The sequence below is a fragment of the Dermacentor andersoni genome, chromosome 1 (assembly GCF_023375885.2).
Source record: "Dermacentor andersoni chromosome 1, qqDerAnde1_hic_scaffold, whole genome shotgun sequence".
NCBI classification, from domain to species: Eukaryota; Metazoa; Arthropoda; class Arachnida; order Ixodida; family Ixodidae; genus Dermacentor; species Dermacentor andersoni.
The window spans coordinates 184,350,864-184,367,601 of record NC_092814.1 but is presented as its reverse complement, the minus strand read 5'-3'; the positions used below and the strand labels follow the sequence as shown (position 1 = coordinate 184,367,601).

The 16,738-nt window shown below is 40.5% G+C and overlaps 1 protein-coding gene across 6 annotated transcripts in view; it reads left to right on the top strand.

Annotated features, from left to right (window-relative positions):
- The window catches only part of sws (patatin like phospholipase domain containing sws), a 182,453-nt gene that overhangs the window by 4,662 nt on the left and 161,053 nt on the right, over nt 1–16,738 (top strand). For all 6 annotated transcript variants that reach the window (XR_007602676.2, XM_055062847.1, XM_055062846.1 and 3 more), the window contains exons 5-10: nt 795–932; nt 3,854–4,013; nt 8,687–8,767; nt 8,852–8,913; nt 12,508–12,655; nt 15,148–15,307. Coding sequence is in view for 5 of the 6 variants with exons in the window: in XM_055062847.1 (XP_054918822.1) it covers nt 795–932; nt 3,854–4,013; nt 8,687–8,767; nt 8,852–8,913; nt 12,508–12,655; nt 15,148–15,307 (749 nt within the window). In the remaining variant the exon portion in view is untranslated. The remainder of the gene's footprint in view (nt 1–794; nt 933–3,853; nt 4,014–8,686; nt 8,768–8,851; nt 8,914–12,507; nt 12,656–15,147; nt 15,308–16,738) is intronic.

Genomic DNA, 16,738 nt, shown 5'->3' with positions numbered 1-16,738 from the left:
AACAAAAGCTTAGTTGTGAGTAAGCATCAGTGTGTGTCTATTCTTTCTTCATCCATGTAAAGTTGCGCCATGTCTTTTTTTTTTTTTTTTTTGCCCAGCTTCCTGGTTAGCTCAGATAGAGGAGCAACTACCCTGGAAAGCTGTTGGTTCTGGGTTTGATTCCTAGACCAAGATGAATGTTTCTTCAACCACAAAGTTTTTCTTTCTAAGACACCAAAATAGGTCCTATTGTATTATTCTGTTGCAGCAAGGTGGATGACAGTTTTTCTTTGTGTGAACAAATGATGCTTTAGACTATCACTTTGTCTCATCTCAAGTAAATTGCAAAGATTGGATGATCAGTTGCTCCCATTTACGAGGTCTGTTGTCATTTTGGGTGATCGTAGTCCTAAAATGAGGTATCCTCTTTGCTAGTTGGGTGGATGAAAAAAAAATATATATATAATGCCAAACATAGTGAACTGGATGATATTCAAATTTATTTATATTAATATTCACAATCAATATATTAACAACAAAGTGCATATAAATATAGCATTTCGTTCATCATTGTCATTATATAGTTCAATATATTTGCTTTTAGCTGCTGTGGTTCTGATAGCGCCAATACTCAAACACCAGCCGCAGAACCCATTTTTGAAACTCGTCGTTCCTGTGTACACTAATGCCAACTTGCACAAAGCTTACTATTCTCAAACCATCTTTTGCAGACTGGTACAGAAAATACTGCATTAATGGTATTCACATTGCCCAGCTAGAACACACTTTTTTTAATGGATACTGGCTGGTTTCAGGCTGCTGCGCCTAAAGAGGGACCAGCCACCAACACTGCAAGTCAAGGAACCATCACAGGCATTCCTTGAGGAAGACTACACTGAACAAATGGAGAAGCGCCTACCCCCAGATGTCATTTATATGTTGCGAAGTATACGGTGGGTAGGCAAGAATATATAGTACATGGTGCTTAATCTATTGCATGCATAGCTAAGCTAGGATTGTAAAACCTGTGTGGCTGCTCGACATTGTTAAGATCTTTATCTACTGAATAATGTCTAAATTTTTATGGTTGCTTTTAATTTTATAAGCACTATTCATCAAAGAAGAAAAATATCCAGGAGATGGCTGTGTATGCTGCAGCATATGGAAAATGCGCTGTGCTTAAGGAGTCGCTAAACAGGAATGCAGTCGAGTGCCTCTGCAACGAATGCCTCTACAGTGAAGTGGCCTGCATAACAAAAGAATAATTCTGTCCCAGTTTTATTGTAAACAGTGCGGTGCGCGACTTTTACAACAAACTGACTTGTATAACGAATGATTTCGGAGGCCCCAAGCACTTCGTTATAAAGGCATTCAACTGTTTTAAGTTCAGCTGTACTAGTAAGATATGCTACTGCCATAACAAAATGACCACGTTTACCACGAGAGGGGTCTTGGTTAGTTGAAATAGGTGTGGAAGACAGATGACAACATCATGATAAAGTTTCCACATGAACTCACTGCGACATCATGGATTTTAACAGCACCTGCTTGGGTCTGGTTTTTTATCAGTAAAAAAAAAAAGAGAGAGAGAGAGACTACATTGTATTTTAAAGGAGCCAAAAACACAACGTGGCCAGTTTTGAACTTCCCCACCAAAACAACCCAAATACAAGAAAGTACTTTGAAATCCATGATGTCACATTGATGTACCGGGGCTGAAGTTTCAGTGCACCAAAAATGGAAGTGTGGTCCTCATTTTCCCCAGTAATTATACACCCTTGCCTGCGAAATGAATGAAAATAGAGTTTTGAAAGAAGACTTGTAGGTCTAAATTGATTTATTGTTGCTCTTTAGTGTCCCTTCAAACATGAGTGGGAAGTATACGCAAGGCATGCACTATTTGTAATCAAGGCTCACCTTGGATGGCATGGCATCCATTGTACTGTTTCACGAAGGCACTGATATGTGTGCATGGTAAAAATTAAATTGAGAAATATTGACCACTACTGTGGCACACTACTGTGAGAAGAAAGTGTTAAAAGATGTTCGACCCTTACCAAAATACTTATTTGTGGCAGTTCATATGTGATATGCAGTTTCAACTACTGGATATAGGAGTATAATTATTGGGTGTTGGAGGATTAGATGGTTCACGCAGTTAAAGAATTTGTATTTATGGTGTGTGTGGGGCTTGCACAGGACAGGTTTAATTAGAGAATTTTGGAAGAGGTCTTTCTTCAACAGGTTTAATTAGGCATTGATGATAATTTGCTGTTGTTGTAGTGAAGAGCGCATATATCTTTAGTGCCAGCTTCCGGCTCATATTGCATTACGAGTATTACAGGCACATGATTTGTATTTTCACCTGTAAATAGGAGAAAAGATAAGTGTTTCTTTTCACATAACTGCCACATATTTCATGGTAAAAGATCAATTGGTGAATCCTAGCAATTGCCATACTCGAAGAATTTTAAATGTAGCAGAAGAGATAAAAAAGACACTGTGCTCCTCTTCTTGTATAAAGAAATAAACTGAATTCTGCTGAACTATTCTGGTGGCCACTGAATATATAATTCTGTGGTATTTGTTCATTAGGAACAGTTGAATTGGTTTTGGAAAGTGCTCGCTATTTTTTTGTTTCTCCCATTATTCTGTTCCCTCACCCCTTCCTCAAGGCGCTAAGTCATGCTCCCTAAAGAGTTGCAGAATATATTGCCTTTTCCTCTTCACAATCACTCTCTGTCTCTTTCTCTGTAAGCTGGTAAACCACTTAACATTATTTTTGTAGTTAATGGTATGTACAAAGAAAAAAAAAATAACTGCAGTAGAATGATTGAGAAAATGAACCGATGAATACATCTTTTTTTACATGTACTTGAGTGCCACCAAGATTCGCCTAAGAAGGAGTACCGAAAGGACTTAAAAGGGAACAGTACAACAAATAAAATTGCTTCTATAGTTCTAGAAACTGACTGTAAAAAAGAAAGTGTTGGTGTGCAACACATTATAGTTTTAAACAAGTGAATCACAGTGCATGGAAAATATAGGCCCACCATGCCCCTTCACCTACATAACCGAATATACCGTACTTATAGATAGCTCACATTTTGTCGCAGCTTACATTTGTAGCAATTGCTACGAATGGGTGGATGTCTGATTTTCCCTTAATTACTTCTCTCCACCTTGCGGGTTTCTGCAGAACTATTACATCAAACTCTTGCCCTTGCTTCGAGTTGTTGACAAATTCGACTTCGCCCTGCCATCTGCTAGCTGCCTGGTTAGCTCAGATGGTAGAGCGGCTGCCCTGGAAAGGTGGTGGTCCCTGGTTCGAGTCCTGGACCAGGACAAATTTTTCTTCAACTGCGAGGCTTTTCTTTCGAGGAACCCGTATGGGTTTCCTTTGTTGCAGTTGTTATGAATGGGTCGATGTCTGATTTTCCCTTAATTTTGTTGCCGTCTATGCATGCCAACCTGTGAAAGCAATAAAGTAATCTAATTACTTGCTTGAAAAATGTGCCAACTTTTAAAGCTTTTTTGCTTTGCTTGTGCATTACTTGCACAGCACTAAAGATGTCAGCAACAACTGACTCTGCCTTCTCTTTGGTCCAGTTTAAGTTAATTTTGATTTCCCTCTTAGACAGGCTGGTGAAAGGCTGTTTTTTGAAGAAATGTTTAAGAAATATCCCACAGGCATATTGTTTGGGTTAACAGGAGGGGTTTTCAAGGCCTTTTACACAGATTGTGTGCTCTGCTTGAGCATCTGTTTAACAGGTGCCTTACACTTCTGTAAATAAGGTTTTGCATGTGTCGCTGCCTGTGAGCATGGTAAACCACTGGCTCATGTTGAAGATTGTTTTGCCTTCTTTCTTCCCAGGGTGTTTGGTTTCTTTGAGAAACCCTTGTTTATGGAGCTATGGAAGCACATTGAAACACTGTTTGTGCCCCGGGGCACTATGCTTTTCTCACTTGGCGACAGTGATGACAGCATCTATGTGGTGCAGTCGGGCCGCATCCACGTTCACATCGTTGAGCCTGTGAGTCCCTCTTGTCACGTTAAGCCAGCATTGGGCACCTTTGTATATAATGCCATGAATGCTTCTTCTTGGCTTTGGTGGACATAATGTTCTTCTTTTTGATTGGCAGTTCTCATTAATTTGGCCTTCATTTAGTGAGCTGTGCCAAGTTGTGTTGTGAACTCTTGTGCATCAGTACAAAATAGCAAAAGTCCTTAGCAGTTTGTGTAGTCTTCGCACATACCCTATGCCTGTGATAGGTATTTTGTGTGCGATGTGCATTTTTGTTGCATAAATTCATGAGCACAAGGGGGATGGCACGTACACTCAATATTAAAATTGTCAGTTCTGTCATTCATGCACTGAAACCTTGGTGGGGGCAGAGTGTGCCAGAGTAGCCAGTTCTTGAGATGGCATTACTGCAGTAACTGCTCTATCTTTTTTTCTGCCCGGTTGCCTGTCTTTCTTGCTTTACACTTCTGGGAAATGCACAATTTGTTGAACGTGTATTGAATTGAACAGATACTCTTGTCTTTTGCAGGTGTGATGTTTCTGGTTCTTTTTAACACAGTGTACTATTATTCTAAAGACGAGACACTGTGCAAGGTCTTGCAGTGAGTGTGTGTTGTTCTGGAAAGCTTATTTATATATTGGAAGAACCAAATTAAGCACATATAAATTAGCAAATATAATCAGTCAATACACACACACTCATATTTTTCCAAGCTGCACCAATTAAAAGTACACTAATGACAATCTATGATAGCTTTCTATTGCTAACCTAATAAGGTTTGCATAGTATCTAATGAAACCATTGAGGTAGGGAGTACATGCAATAGGAGCACTATGCCTTTCGTAAATATAAGTAAATTCATCAATGATTTCAGGATGTAGGAAGCACAGCGTACATGGAGTCCTGTGTTTATGGGTCAAAGTATCTTAAGAAGCAGCTGGCTGTTCTTAAAAATGTTTGGAAGAAACTTGGAGACAAAATTGATGGATATTACATATCTGCCTGTCCTTCATGCAAACAGTGAGCCTTTGAAGTAATGAAAATTTTCTTTGGGCTCTGAAATGTGCACTTCCCTTGCCGTTTTCTCTCTCCACTATACCTGCCTAGACTCTGCAAGCCTTTATTGAGGTATGGCAGTCTTGAGAGTCCCAACATGAAGGCAGCACTTTTTTTTTTTCTTTTACTGTGAAGCTACTTAATGCTTTAAAGCACATTAGCTCCATGTCCAGCTCAGATGTAGTTTCTTGAGACTGATGCAATCTCGCTTCAAAGCATGTGTCATGGCAAAACAATAAGCTGTAATAACAAGCTGAAAGGTTTGGCACAGGAGAAAATGCATGGAGGAAAAATTCAAAATGTCCATCCTCTTTACATCCCTCTTAAAGAACACTGAAGGCAAGTATTAAGTCAAGCTAAAGAGATAAATTACTGCTTTAAGGTGTCCAAAACATTGCTTTTACCGAAAATACAGCTCTTGAGAGTGAGAAAATGATGTGTAAGTGCAAGACAGCATTGGCAGTGCCGCTTTGAAAATGTGGCGTTTCTTTCACTCACTGATAACAGAAAAATTGTGCTGCATTTAAGCGTGAAAGAAAAACCCAGTTTGGCCAGCTTTATTGAATATTCCTTCACAACTCTGATACCACCTGTTCTGACACTGCTCGGTCAGTATGATGCATTAGGTTGCAGCACCCTTTATAAGCAGCCCTCTTGACTGAAAGCAGGCAGTAATTCTCAGCACTGAAACTTTTCCACTCTTCATCTCCAAAATACTATGCATGCCATGCAGGGTGTTTTGTAGTTGAGAAGAGCATAAGAGGCATGCAAGCATATGTTGATATCATGTTTGACAACATTGTGGCATTGCAGTTGGTTAAAAGCTTGTGTATATTCAGACATTCAGAAGCTGCTACACAATATTTATTGGCCTGCCTACGGGCCTTCATATGGCTTTCATAGATTGCAAAAAGGCATTTATTCTGTATTGATACCATCAGTCATGGAAGCATTGCATAATCGGGGGGTACAGGAAGCATACATGAATATCTTGGCAAATATCTATAAAGACTCTAAGCTACCTTAATTGTCCACAAGAAAAGCAGAAAAATGCCGATCAAGAAAGGGGTCAAGCAAGGAGACAAAATCTACTATGCTATTTATGCTTAGAAGTACAGTCAACGTCCAATTCTCTTGGGCTCCTTTTGGGACCACAAAAACGTACGAAAAATCGGGCAGTCCGAAAAACCGAATGGATGCCTTTAACTGCCCTAAAGGGCTGAATTTGCCACAGCCATGTCTAAAATTGCTTTAAAGGCCTGCCAGTATAATTATAAGCCATCTCGGTGCTCTTACTGTGACAGCAGATGGCGGGTGCATGCATGTATAATTAAAGGGTCCGTGAAACGGTGTGGAGAAGCTCTGTAGATACGTAGGGTACAGTTACAGTAAAAAAATTTGTGGCACAAGCTACAAAAGATTATAAGTTACCCTCCTCCCTAGCCAGACCTTTTCTCCTCATCTCGTTTGCCCAGTGATTGGGGCTAAGCTCTGCCTTCACTGGCTCTGCATCACCATATGATGTGTCGTCTACTTCGGTTGTCTTGGAGCCAGCGTGCATTGTGAGCGTTCTGTCACCGCGATGAGAATGTCCGGTATTCCTCTAACCAGAGGCAAGCTTGGCATTTTGACGGATGGGCAGAGGCGTAAAATAAGACCCCTCCATACTACTATTACTGTGATGAGGGAGCTTTAGCGTAAACGTTAGTGGCCTGCACGGTGCAGCCACTTGATGGCGGAAAACTTAACCAGCCAAACACAGCTTCTATTGCCATAACTAAGTGTAAAACATTTTAAACAGATAACTTGTTCACAATATGTGTTTGCTTGATATTTACACCAGCAGCAAAGTAGAATACACTTAATTACTGCCATATTAGCTCTGTGTTTGTCTTGTCAAGCTCTGGGGCACCAGGTGTCTGCACCATGCATGCCGTTCATGTTTGTGCCTCCGCTCATCCGGTAAAATGCAGAGTCCATTTGCTCTTTTACCCAAATACCGGACATGCTAAAGTTCTCTTTTGTGGTAGCTGGCACTGATCGGATACCAACAGCCTGATGTGCTGCAGCCACTCTGCTCACACGGAGCCTTGCAGAGGCACACAATGGCGCAGCTTGATATGTCACTGATTGCTGGATTTGCAGCCCACAACGTAACAAGAGCGATCCATGGTACTTGTGAAAAGAAAGCTCTAGACAAACACTGACCGCGCAGTTCGCGTCAACATGGAGAACGCAAGCAGACGACACTTTCTGTGTGCCAGAAATGCTCGAGTTTAGGGATAAATTGTTGTGTATTCTCTTCCTATTACTTTTTTTATAGAAACAAGATAACCAGCATTCCAACTATTATGAACAACATTTGTTCACCATAAAGTTGGAAAAATTATCGATGAAGTGACCTGGGTAGCCAATCGGATAGATCGCCCAGCATGGTGTCAATTGGGCTAACTACGTGAATTAGGAGGAGGTGGCTGAAAACTCAAGGGAGCGGTGCCACTGTGATAGGTAGCAATACACATTTTTAAAACCTTATAAATTTCGCCTTATAAAGTGCCAAAGATGCTGCTACTTGGGCCATGTTGACCCGCCTGCGTGGGCGACTCAAAATCTCATTATTAGCCATCGACACATTGCACACGGTATGCCATTTTAGGAAGCTTACAGCTATTGATTTCATTCCTTAAGAAAAAGTGCATTTTCGCACATTCCACGATTGGTTGGAAATGCTAGTTGCATACAGTGCACTGTCGCACACATGCATTACAGCAGCAGAGTACAGTATATTTACACTACCTTGACAAAATTTGCCTGAAAATTTGGCTGTTATAGCTGATAGTTCGTTATAGCTGGGTCCGTTAAATGCAAAAGTTCGTCCGTGAATAGTATAGGCAAACTAAACTAAACGAGAAGGATGGTCTGTATATCCGAAAGTATGTTGTATGCGGATCCGTTATAACGGACGTGAATTGTGATATGAGTTTTTGATTAGCTGTGCTGCGGTTGATTTTTTTGCCCTCTATGGTGATTTGATATTGAGATTGTGCAAAGCCTGTAGCCGCTTTGTGTTCTAATTTTGTTTGTATTTTTGCTTATGATACTCCTGATAAAAAAAACATGCCACCCTCCATGCCTTGAAACGAGCCCTTCGTCTCCGCATCTTGTGATTGAGCCATCACCAGCAAAAGCCACTGTTCGTGTTCATGCTAGGGTGGATGTGGCCTAAACACGAGCACCAGACTTTTATGGCATGTGTTCCTGCTCCTGTCTCTGGAAGTGATGGTTATCAGCAGACGGCACAAATGTTACTGTTGGCTGTGCATTCACTTGTTGTGATCAACTTATACGAGCTCTGTACAAATGTTTTCTTGGTGGGTTTGCTTGGGTATTTGGCAATTTGATAATCTGATAATTTGAAAATTTTTTTGTGATTGCAGGAGATACAAAATAACTGGTTGTTATTATTTCATTTTCTTCATGGTTTCTTTTGCTGAACTAAAGAAAATGCTGATTGACTTACTTTGCATGCTTGCTATTGAGTAAACATTTTAGCTATTTTGACTTTTATCATTTACTTGAGCTTTCATTTTCAATAAAGCTTAGTCTACACAATTTTTATCTGTAGGACGGGACTGAGCTTACATTCAAAGAGGTGACAGCTGGTGAGAACATTGCAAGTCTGCTGAGTGCACTTGTTGTGCTAACCGTAAGTCTCAAGGGTTTCGCATTTGGCATTTAGAAGTAGTGGATATTATGGCTGACTATGATTTTCTGTATATTTACATCACAGGGTGTCCCATCCACATTTAAGACGGTTGCAGCTCGTGCCCTTGAGGACTCCTCGGTCTTGAGGCAAGTGTGTTGCCTTTACATCTTGTGTAACCAATACAGTATACCGGCCCACAAAATTTTTTAAAATATCGACATGAAAAAGCTTGAATACTTTGTAGCCTGAGCATGTAGTTTGCGTTTAGCAGGACAGGCTGCCCTTGAGCATTTGGCCTATGCAGTGCATCTAGTATCGGCTTAACTCCTTCCCTACCATGGGAAAAATAGGTGTTTTTTGGAGGTTACACCAGATATATTTTTCTGAAGAAACTATCGCACTCAGTATTTTACGTAATACTGCGTTAACAAAAAGCAGATTGAATGCACTTTTCATTCATAAATGTTTTATTAACCAGATGTATGTCATAAAAGATATATAAATTGCCAGAATCAAGACTATAGGATAAAACTGAACTAAGTTTGTAAAGACAGGCTTGTATCTACTAAGAAAAAAATGTAAAAAAAATTGAGATATACAAAATGTATTGCCATCTAATAAGCACTATCTCCGAAAAAAAATTAAGAAATTTTGTTGAACAGGTATTCCACTACAAAAATATAAGTGCAAGCACTACAGCTTGGCGTGCTGGGCTGCCTCCGCCGATGATCCGGGCTGGCTTGCATCGTCATCACTCTCAGAGTCAAAGTCCGATGAAAAGGCAGCATCTTCAGACTCGCTGCTGCTTGATCCATTGATAAAATTAGCTGCAAATGCAGCGGAATTACGAGATCTTTCGAAGTGCGCGCCACTCCCAGAGGCGGCCATTTTTGCTGTCTACTTTGACGATTACGAAACTTTGGAGTGCATTAAAAAATTAATGCCTAGTGAAGAAAAAGTGAACTGCTTAGAAAACAAAAATATAGTTCTCGTTCATGTCCTATGGCACAGAGTGTCTGTGAGCGGTGCAGAAGGTCTCGAAAGTGGCGTTTCAAACTATCGATAGTGGGCAGCCATCTTTGCTTTCTTCTTTGACAATTACTAAAACTTTGAAGCGCATTCAAAAATCACCGCCTGGGAGGGAAAAGTGAACTGCTTAGAAAACAAGAATATAGTTCTCCTTCACGTCCTATGGCACAGGGTGTCTGTGAGCGGTGCAGAAGGTCTCGAAAGTGACGTTTCAAACTATCGATAGTGGGCAGCCATCTTTGCTTTCTACTTTGACAATTACTATAACTTCGAAGCTCGTTCAAAAATCACCGCCCGGGAGGGAAAAGTGAACTGTTTAGAAAACAAAAATATAGTTCTCCACCTTCACGTCCGACACTGCATTGTGTCTGTGAGCGGCGCAGAAGGTCTTGAATGTGGCGTTTCAAACCATTGTTAGCGAGCTAATGATGCCCAATGGGCACGGTACGGAAAGAATTAAGCTGCAAGGCATTAGAGCTTTGTTTCAGATCCTGCATTGCAGTAATATATGGGGTCAAACATAGTGTCACATGCAACTCATTTTGCTGCTATTGTTTTCTACCTCGTACTTTCTTTCCATGGTACAGCTTTCTGGGCAGTGTGTACCTTTTTGTCCACTCAGGTAGGCAGGGGGAATCTTGCTGTCCTGTCCCACTACCCTGCCCCTTTCTGAATTTCTGAGGCTGCCATATGTTATGTATATACCACATGTAGGTGGTGTGCTGTACCTAATAAGTTTGCTTTGCCAAATGATGAAAAAGTATGATTCGGTACATGATGGATACCTTCAGAACATTTGTGTGTTCTACTCTGCACATGTCTGCGTGTCAAGTCAGCAGAAGCTTCTGGAACCTTTGGCACTAGCATATTGCTCATTTAGGCTAAACATCAAGGCAAGAAGTATGTTAAAGAAAAGAATTGAAAAATAAAGGTAATGAGTAGAGTACTAGGGGCAGAAAAATATGGGATGACTTACAAGCTGGGACAGACTAAGAGAACATGATATGAAATATAATTCCAGGAGGATTGTCTTGCCTTGGCAATGCAATAATTTTTAAAATATCTTTAAGGCCAGAAGCATAAGGGAAAATGAGATAAACTGGGAAATTACTTTTGTAGAAGCATATTGCTCCTTGCCCTTGTACTAGGTAACCTCATACACAAGTCCTTTCCAGCATCTTCCATTTTCATAACCTTATACAATTTGTAGTGTTCATTATCGCTTTATGTGACACCAGTCAATTGACAAATTTTTTACAAATGGTCATTTGACACCAAACGTGCCAGCCGGAAACTTGAGCCTCTCTGATCTCTTTATTAAAAATTCTGGGAACTTGGTAGGTTCAAAGAAATGCATTCCCAAATCGTTTTGTCTGAAAAATATGTTTGTTTGCTTGAGTGTCATTTGAATTCCACCCTTTAAAGCAAAACATTATGTATGAGAAAAATTTTTTAAATGAATTTAATTCATAGAAACTGGAAATTTTGTTGCATTCACTTAGAGACTATTCATTACTATGCACTCTCCTTTGTAGGCACCACATTTATTTTGAATGTATTTATAATGTGGGCAAGAAAAGCTAATTTGGGGCATTTATTAGGTTTCCTTTTTCAAATTTTTTAGGTTAAAAAAATTTTTTTTGGCTTACGACCCAGGTCTCCTCTTAATGCGACCATTTTTTCACTTTCTCTGAATCAAGCTTCATTTTTTTATAATTTTTTTTCATTTCTATGTACACATTAGGCAAATTTTTGCCTTCGGTGTCGTTGTGATGTTTCGTATAAAGTCCAAGTGGGACGATATCGCAGCCGTATGCCGTAAGCTGTAGGTGTGAGCAAACACTTCCGAGGGTGAACCAAGAAGTATGGTGGCTTGATGCAGCTATGCCTTCTTGTGCTCGCAAGGGAGGAAGGCGAGAAGATGTAGCGCTCTATGAGGGGGGGGATGGTGTAGGGGGTCTTCGTTTCTAGCTGCAGCCGCGTGTGTTCTATCTTGAAGGCAATCTGTGCTGTGTTCTAAGGTTAGCCGACCAGATATAGCTGATGGCTTTGCGTGTACTGTGTTCTCATGCACTTAATTCGCATTGTTGCGAGAGGCAGCACGAAGCAAAATTCGGTCACTGCTGCTGCCACTCTTGATCACGCCAGCGTTCTTACAGCGAGTGTCTGTGGTCATTGAGTGAGTGTTTGTCTGTGGTCATTGAGTCATTGTGTTTGCCTGTGCGTGCGTGACAACATGCTTGGTAATTTAATTAGGAACTCAGTGTTTACAGCAGTTTATGCAGGCAATTGATAAAACAACTAACTTACTTCATATAGCTGTCTAATAATTTGCTGTCGTAATCAATGCTTTGCCTATTGGGCGAAACTGACTTTTCCTTGTATTTCATTGTACAGTTTTTCTTGTACATCATTTTCTTGCTTTAAAGGGTGGAATTCAAGTGGCACTGAGGCATACAAAATTTTTTCGTTTTGCAGAAGATATTGTGAAAATGTTTTTTTTTTTTTTTAAGCTACTAAATGCCTGCAGTCTTTAAATAGGAAATCAGAGAGGTTAGTGTTTTCAGCTGGTGTGTTTGGCATGGAATGAATGATCCATCAGGGATTGTGCATGCAAGAGTGAAAATTAATTGAAAACTGTTCATCGTAGTTTGGCGGTCTTCTAAAGAGATGATGGTGGAGCCTGGTCATGTTCGTGGTCCTTTGTGCAGGCTTCGGTATGACAGCTTCCGCATCCTGCTTACGAAGTACCCAGATTCGATGATCCGCCTCTGTCAGATAGTCATGATTCGTCTGCATCGTGTCACCGTCACAGCTCTTCACAACTATCTTGGCCTCACCACGCAGCTAATGCGCTCGGTATGTCAGAGGGTAAAAGCCACATAGTGAAGCTGGCTGGCTTGATTTTCTTGTTTTTGTGTAGTAAGCTAGAAATGGAGTGTCATTATTTCATACAGCTGCTTACATTTATCTCTCACTCTCTCTCTTTTTCCCTGAGCACTATTTAATTTTTACAAGTAAAGCTCTTAAGTAACTGCCTTTTCTTGAGTGCTTATGTTTGAGCACTACTTGACATGTCACAGGCAGTTTGCCCACACTTCGTGGTTTTTGTCTTCACCTGTAGTGAAATAGTAAATACAAGGATTTTTTTTTATGGGAGGCCAGTGCCAACTACAGTAGAACCTCATTGATAGTGATCCTGCTTGTTCCAATTTCCTAGCTCTTACAGTCTGATGCACTGCTTTCATTTAGTTTCCACAGGGTCATGGTGTTAACTTTGATTCCTGCTTGTCACCGCTGAAAATGGCCACTTAGCAGCACCTGCTATGCGGCACAGAAGAATTGCTATCACCATGTTCAGATCATCACTTGTCGCCAATCGCAACATTGAAAGCCATGAGGAGTGGCGCGAAGGCACAAGGGTTGCCTCACACCCACATTCATAGATGCTCTCTCGTGACCTTTGATACCTTGCCTATTTGCTTCAATATGCAAAGCTACGCAAAAAGTGAAAAAGGGCTATGAGTGCTTGGAAGGAGGTTGTTAGAAGGTCCGTTTGATTTGCCTGCACCACTGTAAACCTGTTCACAATTGGGCATGAGAAGTTCAGAAATTGTGTCGCTCGACTTCAGCGGTGCAAGCACAATGCGACACTCAAAATTAATGTCAAGGTGCAGACACTGTGCAAGCGATCTGTTTTCTCCGCATGAAATGCTCAGTCCGTGTCAGTTTTAGAGGACCTAAACTGCAGCTATAGTCAGCTTTTAAGGCGTAAACACACCCTGTGTTGCGTAGACACAACAGACAAACATAAACGGGGTTTCAACGGCACTTAAGCCCGTGTCCTGCATCGTCTGCTGCACTGCTGCTTCACACCCCCATGTCTGCCCAGAGTCAGCACTGTCAATCAGGAGGTTGCAGAAAAATTGTGAACCAGCCCTGCACCTTTTGAAACAAATCACGTTGTTTGTTTCGTTGCAGCCATTGCTGCAGCGAATGACAGGGTGTAGCACCTCATGAATTGATTCAGGTTTTGCAGGCAAATTGAGCAGACCTACTATTAAAAATTCATCCGAAGTACCAGATGAAAATTACAGTTTATAACTGTGGGACCTCTTTCTGTATAACTTCTACTGCATATATGTACTACTAATGAATGAAGCAATAAAACTTGAAACTTGAAACAAGCTTCGTGTGCAGTGTTTCATGGCCATGACTGCTCCAAAAAGAGTGTTTGTATAGTAACCAGCAGGCAGTGATAATGAGCTTTACAGAGTAAGCTTTGAATTATATGTTGGCTTGCTGTTCAAAATCAAATTAGGTTTTGTGTGAGAGCAGCTTTTTATCTCATCATTAGTGCTACTGCAAGTATTATTGAGTCATATTTTCCTGCATCATACATTCTCTTCCCGTAGTCTTCCCCAAAAATTGTATCAGTGAGGTTCTACTGTACATGCAGCCTGTCCACATTAACCCATTGGCATACTTGTGGCATAAAAAATTGGAGCTTTCTGGGCATTATACAGTGTAGGTACCCAGAAAGCGAAAACAATTTTTTTTAAAAGTGATAGGGTTTTGCAGCTGGTCCGCACTGTTACATGTTTTTTGGTGATTGGGAGAGGCTGGGTTGTATAAAATGCTTGGATGCGCACTTCATCAGTGATAATTGAGCAGGTCGTTTTCATTCCATCCTATAACTGGAATGATTCCGGAATCATGCAAGTTTAAAGGGGTAAAGATGAAATTAGAATAGAGGCTTCACTGATTGCTGAATAAAAGTGTTGATGGCTTCAGTTTTATACCTTTCATCCTAGTACTTAATGCTTCTTTTGTGCTACATATTTCTTCTGTTTGCACAGTGCATACCCAAGTTGTGAATTTTTATTGTGTGTTTTTAGCTTGGAGAGTTTAATTAAGCATGTCAAAAATGTATTATTGTGTACGGAATACCATGTTACCAGAGACTAGGATGGCAGTAGCAATGCTGGTAGCACTGTCTTGTGGTGCCGGGTTTGAACAGAGAGGACGCCGAGCTATTATTGTAGTGAACAACCATATTCTACCACTAATAAGCTGCTGATTTAAAGTGTCAGCAGCTACATAATTACTAATCCGCAGCCTTCTAAAAATTTTAATGGCATATGTTTATAGCATGCTGTGCTTGTATATATCATCACAAAATGTCGTTAGCAGCATTGCTAGTACAATGCCGTTATTCTGTAGATTGTAATATGTTTTATGGACCAGCTAAAACTTTCTTTTCAATTGTATATCTTTATTGCTTATATAGATAGCTGCTTTGCCCTGGCATGATAGGTAATATTATATAGCTTTTGTTGCTCTGTCAACAGTCAAGTGGAGGCAGACGGGCACCTGCATTGTCACCTAAGTCAAGTCCGTGTCGAACCCCCAGCCGTAAGCTGAGCCATGCCAAGGATTCTTCCATACCTATTGCACCACTTTCCACAGGTGTGCTAGGGGAGCTTATAGTGCCCGAGGAATATGGCCAAGGTGAGTAGTTTAGTAGACACTGTAGCCATGCTTCACTGCCTGTTGTTTCATGACAAAGACTACATGATTAGCCGAGCAAGCTTATGCAGATGATTTTTTATGCAGTGAGTAAGGCCAGGAGAAATGGGGCAAGTAAAAACATTGTTTTGTTACATCTGCTTATTGGTCACTTCAGCTATGCACCTATGCCTTGCTTAGGGACCACCATTTATTTAATATAGAAAGTGAAGCTTCACTAGGACACTTGAGGCAATTCTGCTCACAACCACTTGATTTCTCTTTTTAATTTAAGGCCATGATGTGTTTTATATTCAGGCCATTATATGATCTACATGTTGCCTATACTTATTGCTTGCTTTCCTACTACTATTAGTATCACATTGCATTAAAGTGCCTTTTGCCTAGATTAGGCAAAGTAGCAAAAGCACCAGTAGATAGGTAAGTGCACTTTTGAGCTGTACTGCAGTGCTTGTTTTTTTTTCTGTCTTTCAGCATTCCCAATGCGTTTAGCGGAATTTTTCAGGGCAGTGCAGAAGCAAATGATTTTTTTAGAACTTGCACTGTGTAAAAAGCCAGCACTAGTAGTGTACTTGGAACAAATTGGCAAAGTCATCACTGTTCCGTTAATTCAACTCTGATCAGATTGACAAAATTGATCCAATTATCTGGCAGGTCAAATTACACAGGAGGCAGAAAGAAAAAGCTCTCACACCGCTGATTCATTTGGCAGTATTTACCAAATTCTAGCATGCCCCCGAGTCAAACAAGCACCTAGTTATTATGGGTTCAAAGTAGAAAACTAACATATAGATAATATTAGAGTTTTCCTAAACAAAATAGAAATCTAACGCGCACCTGATCTTTTAGGGAAAAAAATGTACCATGCCTCAGATTCTGGCAATCGGAAAAAATATGACTTTACCACCTAACTTTACCTTCACAAAATCGAGGTTTATTTACTCTTAATATATTGTCATCACTCAGACAGCACTTTATCACTGTCTATTGGCCACCACATGTCATCCTCTGTATGGTCCTCTGCAACTCTGCAATAATTGCAAGTAGCAGGTTGACTTACACCTAGATTAATACTTCGCTAGTTGATCCTGTGACACATGCATTTCTCCGCAATATGAAAAATATGTGATCTGGCTTGTTGCTGCTAGCTTAGCATGTAAATTGATTTTCAGAATCAAAAACTGAAATCGGTGCATCATCATCATGCTACGTTAGAACATGTTTTGTCGCCATCTTGTGATGGCAGTGGCAATGACACTTGCTAGACTGGCTCTCTTACAGCAGGCTGTTGTAAACACATCAAACACTGTTTGGGTTTTGTGACAGATTGCATCGTTCAGGCAGTTTTAAGACCAATATCTTTTGTGGAAAAAGGTGTTTGTTATAATTGGGTAAATAGCATAATCATTCATT